This window comes from Tachyglossus aculeatus, unplaced genomic scaffold, assembly GCF_015852505.1.
Source record: "Tachyglossus aculeatus isolate mTacAcu1 unplaced genomic scaffold, mTacAcu1.pri scaffold_100_arrow_ctg1, whole genome shotgun sequence".
NCBI classification, from domain to species: domain Eukaryota; kingdom Metazoa; phylum Chordata; class Mammalia; order Monotremata; family Tachyglossidae; genus Tachyglossus; species Tachyglossus aculeatus.
In genome coordinates, this window is record NW_024044841.1 from 706390 (window position 1) to 716376 (window position 9987).

General features: G+C 47.3%; 1 protein-coding gene across 1 annotated transcript; it reads right to left on the reverse strand.

Annotated features, from left to right (window-relative positions):
- Positions 1-821: 821 nt before the first annotated feature.
- LOC119922191 (olfactory receptor 14K1-like) lies at positions 822-9987 on the reverse strand. The gene is made up of 7 exons (XM_038742165.1): positions 9908-9987; positions 9043-9122; positions 6773-7167; positions 6598-6719; positions 3333-3480; positions 2740-2810; positions 822-888 (listed from the first exon to the last, which is right to left on the reverse strand). Exons 1-7 carry the CDS (start codon positions 9985-9987, stop codon positions 822-824), a joined length of 963 nt encoding a protein of 320 aa, XP_038598093.1.

The following is a 9987-nucleotide window of genomic DNA, read 5'->3' on the forward strand; positions in this document are numbered from 1 at the left end:
CATAGTAAGCACTCAGTGAATATTATTAATTGACGGATGAATTGATTCCTTTGGGAAAATTGGGTAATTTCGCTTGGGTACAACGATCAGGTCCCTGACCAATACTGGGATCGTTCAAGTCAGAAGATGACGATTTTCTCCCCAAAATGGAAGTCATTCCCTCCAAGGATCCTCCCCAGGGCGGTCATCATACCCGGTTCCTCAGGCTGTAGATGAAGGGGTTGAGGGCCGGGGGGGCACCACGGTGTAGAACACAGACAACAGAAGGTCCAGGGTCGGGGAGGTGTCTGATGGTAGCTTGAGGTGATCGAAGGCAGACGTCATGAGAAATATGGTGACCACCAGAAGGTGAGGCAGGCAGATGGAGAAGGCATTTGGCCAACTATCGGTTTATGGGATCCTCAGCACAGTGGAGAATATGGAGGCATACGATGCTATGATGGAGACCAAGCACACAAAACGCAAAAAGGAACCAATAGCAACACTCACATTGATGGCGACGTGGTTCTTGGATCAGCTGATCTTCAGCAAAGAAGGGACGTCGCAGAAGAAATAGGGGTCGACCTGGGATCCGCAGAAGAACAGGGAGAAGGTCGAAGCTGAAAACAAGACTCCAAACAGACACCCGGTGAGCCAGGAAGCGGCCGCCATCTTTCCACAGGCCCCTTGGTTCATGACGACCTCATAGCGAAGGGGACAGCAGATTGCGATGTAGCGGTTGTAGGACATCGCCGTGAGGATGAACATCTCTGAACCGCCAAACAGAACCACCGAGAAGACATGGGTGGCACAGCCCCGAAAGGAAATGAATCTACGATCATTCAGGGAGTTGTGGATGGCCTGGTGGAGGTGACCGACCTGAGGTAGAGGTTGATGATGGACAGGTGCCTAATATAGACATACACGGGGGTGTGGGGGCTCCAGTCGAGAGCGGTGATGGCGACAATTAGGAGATTCCCCGTCAGGGCCGCCATGTAGAGCAGGAGGAACAGTGCAGCCTGACCAGCTGCCGCTCCCGGACCTCTGAGAATCCCAGCAGGAGGAATTCTGTCTTCACGGTGACATTGGTCATTTTCCGGGAATTGACGTTGACTGCCTAAGGACACTTAGAAAAGATAGGGATGAGAATAATATTGCAGAGGAAAGTGCAGAGGAGAGGAGAATGGGTTGGAGGGACTCTCGGAGGTATTTTATGGTAGTTTTTCACGCTCACTATGTGCCTGACACTGTACTGAGCACTGGAGTAGATAGAAGCTTATCAGGTTGTACATCTCTGCCAATGACCCTGCCTTGGTTCAGGACAGTACTGAAACCATTCCTGACTCCTAAAACTCTATTTCATTCGCAAACATCTGCAAGGATTGTGGTCATGTAGTTCTACATAATTGGAGAAGTAGTACCGCCTAGTGTAACAAGGATGGTCCTGGGAGTCTAGGGGACCTTGGTCTTAATCCCAGATCCTCCATTTACCTGGTGAGTGACCTCGGGCAAGTCACTTAACTTTTGTGTTCCTCGGTTTCTTCATCTGTAAAATGGAGTTTTAAACTATGAGCCCCATGTGGGACAAGGACAGTGTCCAATCTGATTATATCATATCTACTCCAGCACCGAATATGGTGCTTGGCACATGGTAAGCACTTAACAAATATCACAATCATTATAATGAAGAAAGAACAGGAAAATTCTGATTCCATCTTGGGTTTATATTGAAATTTCCCTTCCCTGCCCCTCACCTTTCCCCTGCTCCTTTCCGCAGTCACCTGGCCTGTCCTGGGCTGGGGAGCATTTCCTGGGTGATTCCCCGTGGAAGGACGGGTCCGGGGCTCCGCTGGAACAGCTGAGCATCCGGGAATCTCGGAAGGCGGCATCGTGGGCTCCCTGTTTTAACCTTCACAATCTAAATAATTGTCCAGTCCGACGTGGTTCCCACTCTGGGATTCCTTTCTAGAACAACGTCAAGGGACTAATCATCATTCCTTTTCCAGAATTAATAAAAACCCTGGAGATATGAACCTCATTTCATGCCAGGAATTAGGACCATCTGAATATTTCAGCCGACTTTGCATGGCTTAATGGAAAGAGTCCGAGCCCTGGAGTCGGAGGACCTGGGTTGTAATTCCAGCTCCACCGCTGGTCTGCTGTGTGACCTTGGGCCAGTCTCTTCACTTCCCTGTTCTTCAGTTCCCTCCTCTGAAAAATGGGAATTCAATACATGTTTTCCCTTTTACTGTGTGCCCCATGTGGGATCTGATTTTTTTGTATTTACCCCACCGCTTAATCTAGAGCTTGGCACATAGTAAGCACTTAACAAACATCATTAGAAAAAAATGGGAGGAGGGTAGAGGAGGGAAGCAGAGAATTGTTGGAGGAATGAAATCTAAGTGGGCCGCACTGCTCATGGGCCTTGTTCTAAGGAACAGCAGTAGGGCAGGGGATGGGTACTGTATGACCCCCCAGAACTTCAATGCAGACTCTGGTGGCAAGCAGGACCAGAAGCCATTTTAGAAAGATCTCGTAAAGGACCCATTTTGGGATGCAATAAGGAGTGGCCATTTGGGGAGTGGTAGCAATCAATCAATCATATTTATCAAGGGCTTACTATGTGCAAGGCAATGTACTAAGCACTGGAGACACAGTGTAACAGAGTTGGTAGACATGTTCCCTGCCTATTGGGAGCTTACAGTCTAAAGAGAGAGACAGTCATTAATATCAACAAATAAATGACAGATATGGACATACCTGGTGTAGGACAGCGGGTGGAGTGAATAAAGGGTGAACATCCAACTGCCCGACTCTCGGTGGACGGGAACCTCAGCACGGCCGAGAAGATGTGGACGTAGGTGATGACGATGAAGATGAAGGAGACGAAACCAAAGCCGATATCCATAGCCACGCTGCATGCGACAACATGCGTTTCTGAACAGGAGATTTTCAGTAAGGAGGGGACATTGCAGAAGAACTGCTGGATCACGTTGGACTCCAGAAGCTTAATGTGAACGTTCCGGCCGAGTATATCGCCCCGAAAAGCCCTCCGTTGAGCCAGGAGACGGCTGCCATCTTTCCTAAGGGCCCTCGCTCCATGATGACATCGTAGTACAGGGGGTAACAGATGACGGCGTAGCGGTCGTAGGACATCGCCATGAGGACAGACAGCTCTGAAGCAGCAAACAGAACTACCAAAAATATCTGGGCCACACAACTTCTGAAATAGATGGATCTGTTGCTGATCAGGAAGTTGTGGATGGATTTGGGAGTGGTGACGGAGATGTAGCAGATGTCGAGGACGGACAGGTTCCTGAGGAAGAAGTACATGAAGGTGTGGAGGCGCCGGCGTCGATGAGGAGATTTCCCGTTAGGGCCGCCGGGTAGACCAGAAGGAACAGCGCGGCATGGACCAGCTGAAGCTTCCGGACCTCCGGGAATCCCAGCCAGAGGAAGTCCCTCACTGCCGTGTCTTTGACCATGTGATCTGAGGACTGCCTGAGGGTAAGAAGAAAGCAATTGAGTATCACTCCGAGAAAAGCATAAACAATTGAAATTGTTAGGTTGCATCGGACCTCTCAGATTCCTCTTTCTCCTTCTTCTGGCCTGAAATGAAGACAAACACTCAAACCGATTTATTCCTCTCAGAAAGTTCCTCTCAGAACTTTCCCTGTTCTTAAATGTTTGTGAGGATTGAGATAAAGCAACTCCTCTTATTTATCTATTCACATTGGACTATCTGCCTGGAATGCCCTCTCCTTTCATGTCTGCCAGATCACCACTCTCAGAAGAGAAGTCATTTAACTTCTCTCTCTTTTTTTAAAAAAATGGTACTCGTTAAGCCCTTACTATCTGCCAAGAACTGTTCAAAGCATTGGGGTAGATTCATTCATTCATTCATTCATTCATTCAATCGTATTTATTGAGCACTTACTGTGTGCAAAGCACTGTACTAAGCGCTTGGGAAGTACAAGTCGACAACGTATAGAGCTACCCAGCAACGGGCTCACAATCCAGAAGGGGGAGACAGACAACAAAATAAAACATGTAGACAGGGGTCAAAATCGTCAGAACAAATAGAATTAAAGCTATATGCACATCATTTAAAAAATAAATAGAATAGTAAATATGTACAAGTAAAATAAATAGAGTACTAAATCTGTAAATATATATATATATATACATGTGCTGTAGAGAGAGGAAGGAGGTAGGGCGGGGGGATGGGAAGGAGGAGAGGAAAAAGGGGGCTCAGTCTGGGAAGGTCTCCTGGAGGAGGTGAGCTCTCAGTAGGGCTTTGAAGGGAGGAAGTGCAGGTACCAAGTATTTCTGCTTAATCTGCCCTCCTTCACACAGTCTGAAATACTCTGCCATTGAGCCTGGCTCTATGGATAGAAGGGAGGGGTCCGTCAGGGATGACCCGCTCGGGGTTCCTCTCAGGAGTTGTTCGATAGGAACCCGGCCAGTATGTGGAGAAGCACCGTGACCTGGTGGATAGAGCATGGGACGGGCAGTCAGGAGATGTGGGTTCTAATACCAACTCAGCAAGCTGTCTACCCAGGGACCTGGGACAAGTCACTTCACTTCTCTGCGCCTCAGTTCCCTCATCTGTGAAGTGGGGATTAAGACGTTGAACCCCATTTGGGACGATTTGCTTGTATCTATCCTAGCACGTAGAAGAGTGTCTGGCATATAGTAAGTACTTAACAAATACTATAAATATTATCATCATCATTATCATCCCAGACTAAGCCTCCCTTTTCCTCAAATAATAATAATAATAATAATGATAATAATAATAATAATGGCATTTATTAAGCGCTTACTATGTGCAAAGCACTGTTCTACACCCTCCCCGTCGCCTCGACTGGCTCCCTTTACTCTACCCCACACCCCCCGACATAGCCCCACAGCACTAGAGTGTATATGTACAAATCTATAATTCTATTTATTTATATTAATGATTGTTTACTTGTTTTGATGTCTGTCTCCCCCCTTCTAGACTGTAAGCCTTGAGTGGGCAGGGATTGTCTTTCTATAGTGCAGAATTGTACTTTCCAAGTGCTTAGTACAGTGCTCTGCACAGAGTAAGTGCTCAATAAAGAAGGTTGAAACAATGAATGAATGTATATCATTATAATTATTAATCTCAGCTCTACCACCTATCTGATCAGTGACTCCATATCTATCTATCATTATTAGCTTTTTAATGGCATTTGTTCAACATTTACTATGTGCCAGGCACTGTATTAAACTCTGGGTTAGGCACAAGGTAATCAGGATGGACACAGTTCCTTTCCCATATGGGGCTCACAGTCTTAATCCCCATTTTACATATGAGGCAACTGAGGCACAGAGATGTGAAGCGACTTGCACAAGTTCGCACAGTAGACAAGTGGCACATCAGCTCCTTTCGAGTTCTCAGGCCTGTGCTCTACCCACTAGACCATGCTTCTTCTATGATCCCATCACTTTGCACTGTACTTGAAACATAGTAAGCACTTATGCACCATTAAATTTTTTTTTAATCCTGCTTTCTCCCTGGGCAATTATGACCCTGGATAATAATAATGCTGGCATTTGTTAAGCGCTTACTATGTGCCAAGCAGTGTTCAAAGTGCTAGAGGTACAAGGTAATCAGTTTGCCCAACATGGAGCTTACAGTTTTAATCCCCAATTTACTGATGTGGTAAGTGAAGCATAGAAAAATTAAATGACTAGTCCCAAGTCACACAGTTGACAAATTGCGGAGCTGGGATTAGAACCCATGACCTCTGACTCCAAAGCCCTGAGCCATCCTGCTTCTCAAGATCTATTCTATCCGGTCCTCTAATGGCCTCTGATTGTGGCCCATTTCCTGTAGCAATGATTTCTGGGTAATCCTCCTCCTCTACATCCCTACTTCCTTGGTTCTGGCTGCTCTGTCTTTGTGAGACCAATACCAGCCCCACAGCAACCTCTCAGCACCCTCTGACCACTACACCCTTGGTTTCCGGGATCTGCCCAATTTCTCTCTGCCCATCGCCCTTCTCCACCTTCTTTGTCTCTCCCATCGTCTCCTCTGAGCTTTGTGGCTTCCTATCCCCTTGCGTTATTGGCAATCAATCCATCAATCAATGGGTTTTTATTGAGCACTTACTGTTTGCAGAGCACTGTACTAAGCATTTGAGAGAGTATAAGGCAAAGGAGTTGGTAGAAATGATACTTGCCCTACAGGAGGATACAGACATTAAAGTAGATCAGGGTTAGGGGAAATAGTAGATCATGAGACTATTTATCCGAGTATCGTGGGGCTAGGCTGAGTATCAAATTGCTTAAGGGGTACGCAGCCAATTTCAGAGTCTAAGCAAAGAGGAGAGCAGACAAGAGAAATGTGTTTCAGACACGAACATTCCTCAAGACGACCTCCATGTCCCTGTTTTTCAGGTTGTAGTTGAGGGAGTTCAGGGTGTGGAGCACCATGGTGTAGAACACAGACACCAACAGGTCCAGCGTCGAAGGGGAGTCTGACACGGGTTTGAGGTAGGTGAAGATTCCGGTCGAGATAAAAAGGGTGACAACGGCGTGGTGGGGCAGGCAGGTGGAGAGGCTTTAGCCCGACTCTCGGTGGACGGGAACCTCAGCTCGGCCAAGAAGATGTTGACGTAGGAGATGACGATGGAGACGTAGGAGAAGAAACCAAAGCCGATACCCATAACCAGGCTTACGTCAACGGCAATGTGCGTTTCTGAACAGGAGATCTTCGGTAAGGGGGGTACGTTGCAGAAGAACTACTGGATCACGTTGGACTCACAGAAGCTAAATGTGAACACCCCGGCTGTGCACATGGCCCCAAACAGCCCCGCGCTGAGCCAGGAGGCGGCAGCCATCTTTCACAGGCCACTCTATTCATGACTACATCATAGCGCAGGGGGTGGCAGATGGCGGCGTAGCGGTCGTAGGGCATCCCCATGAGGACGGACAGCTCTGAACCACCAAACAGAACCACCAAAAAGACCTGTGCCATACATCTTCTGAAATAGATGGATCTGTTTATGATCATGGAGTTAAGGATCGATTTTTGAGTGGTGAAGGAGATGTAGCAGATGTCGAGGACGGACAGGTTCCTCATGCAGAAGTACATGTGGGTGTGGAGGCGCTGGTCAAAGGCGGTGTCGGCGACAATGAGGAGATTCCCCGGCAGGGCTGCTAGTTAGAACAGGAGGACCAGCGCTGCATGGACCAGCTGCAGCTTTCAGACCTCCGTGAAACCCAACACAAATAATTCCGTCACAACTGTGTGATTGGCAATCACACAGCTGGGGTGGATACAAGCAAATTGGGCTGGATGCAGACCCTGTCCCACGTGGGACTCACATTCTCGATCCCCATTTTACAGAGGAGGTAACTGAGGCATAGAGAAGTGAAGTGACCTGCCCAAGGTTACACAGCAGACAGGTGGCACAGCTGGGATTAGAACCCATGACCCCAGGCCTATGCTCTATTCACTATGCCATGCCACTTCTCTGGCATACTGTACTCTCTCAAGGGCTCAGTACACAGCTCTGCACACAATAAGAGTTCAATAAACACTATAGATGTTGATGATTAATGATTAGGGGCCTGAAGTGGAGGAGGCTGGTATAATCTTTTTACCAGTACCATCTCCTCATAGATTGTAAAATATCTTCTCAGAGGCTACTTTTTCTGTCATTTGAAATGATTTTTGTGATCTAGAGTCTTTTTTGTATTCCCTCTTTATGATCCAGGATCCCCCCCTTAAGTAACTCGTTCATCTCTCTGCCTGTGGTTTTGTCCTCTTATTCACTGAAGATAATAATAATTATAGAAATAATTGTGGCATTTTTAAGCACTTACTATGGGCCACGCACTCTATACGCACTGGGGGTAGATACAAGCTAATCAGGTTGGACACAGTCTCCAACTCACATGGGGCTCACATACTTCATCCCCATTTTACAGATGAGGAAACTGAACCACAGAGAAGTGACTTAACCAAGGTCACAGAGCAGACAAGTGGTGGAGAGGGGATTAGAACCCTGGTCCTCTGACTTCCATCTGTAAAATGGTGTTTAAGACTGTGAGCCCCACGTGGGACAACCTGATTACCTTGTATCTACTCCGGCGCTTAGAATAGTGCTTGGCACATAGTAAACGCTTAAGAAATACTGTATTTATTATTAATTCGCGCCTCCCACCTCAGAGACATTTCTTCTTCGGGCGGTCAGTATCTTTTCCACAGGGACTGGTTTACCACCCACGTCCCACATCTGACCGCTCTTCTCTCACCTAGCCTTCCCATTTCCATCTTCTCTTCCTCCCTGACTTTTTATCTGGCCCTTCTTTACAACCTGGATTTGCATTCTATATCTTCCATTTCGTGATTTGTGATGGGGAAGCAGCATAACCTTCGTGGAAAGCGTACCGGCATAGGAGGTAGAGGACCTGTGTTCTACTCTCAGCTCCACCACCTACTCTTTTTTCGGTGGCATTTGTAGTGGTTATTATGTGCCAGGCACTATCCTAAGTGCTGGGGTAGATACAAGCTAATCAGTCTGGACACAGTCCATGTTCCAAATGAGGATCACAGTCTTAATCCCCATTTTACAGGTGAGGTAACTAAGATAGAGAGAAGTGAAGTGACTTGCTCAACGTCACATGGAAAATAGGTAGTGGAGCTGGGATTAGAACCCATGTCCTCTGGCTTTCAGGCCTGTGTTCTTTCCCCTAAGCCACGCTACTTTTCAGCTGCTTCTCACACATGGACATATTCCTCTACTCTGATGCTTCCCCTAAATGTAATTCATTTTAATATTTATTGCTCACACTAGAATGTAAGCTTCTTGAGAGCTGACATTGTGTCTACCCACTCTGTTGTACTGGACTCTCCTAAGCACCTAGTACAGCTCTCTACACACCATCAGTTGTAAGCTCCGTGTGGGCGCAGATCCTGTCTATCACCTCAATTGTATTGTGCTCTCCCAAGCGCTCAGTACAATGCTCTGCACCCAATAAGTGCTCAGTAACTACGATGGATGCATTGAGCGATTGGCTTTGACTCACCGGGGCGGTCCAGGGTGGGGGATGCTGAGTTTCTCCTCCTCGTCTCCTCATGCGGCTTTGTGGCCGTGATGGGAAAGAGTCTGGCGTAAAACCAGTGTTTCGGGCTCCTCGGAGACAGCAGTCGCTATGCCGGGCGGGACGTGGGGAGGGGGTTCCGCCGGGAGGAGCAGCCCCGGGCTTTCCCTGAGAGACTCGTTACCTGGAAGACTCAGGAGTCCAGAGGTGACATTATCCCCGACGTTCAGCAAGGCTCAGTCTATCCCACTAATGATATCTCCCCCACCCTCGAGAATGTCCATGGTCAAAAATTCACTCAGTCGTCTTTGTTTGGCTCGTGTGAAGCACTGTAGTAAGCACTTGGGGGAGTAGAATACAACAGTATATAGACACAGTCACCGCTCACAATGAATTTATAATGTAGAAACATTCTGATGATGAACGAGAATCTGGCAAGCTGCCCAGTTATACAACCCTTCTCTGAGCTTTTACTCTCTCCACCTTTAGAGATTTATCAAGGGCACCTCTCCTCAGTAGCCCTTCTCCTATTAAGCCCCCATTTCCTCTTCTTCTACTCCTTTCTACGTTGCCCTTGGACTTGGATTTGCACCATTTATTCACCCCGCTCTCACCCCTCTGCACCTAAGTTCATCTATGTAATTTGCTCCTTTATAGTAATGTCTGCCTCCCCCTATAAAGGGTAAACTTGTTGTGGGCAGGGAATGTCTGCTTGTGGTTGTACTGTACTCTCCCAAGCGCTTAGTACAGTGCTCTGCACACAGTAAGTGCTCAATAAATGTGATTGATTGATTGGTAACAAGCACTTTACAAATACTACAGACACATAGCCAATCTCCACAGCCATCACTGTTTGTAGACGGCTGGCGTTGTAATCAATTCAAGCATGGAGGATCTTGATCCTGAGGTCTCATTAACCAGGCCAGCCAT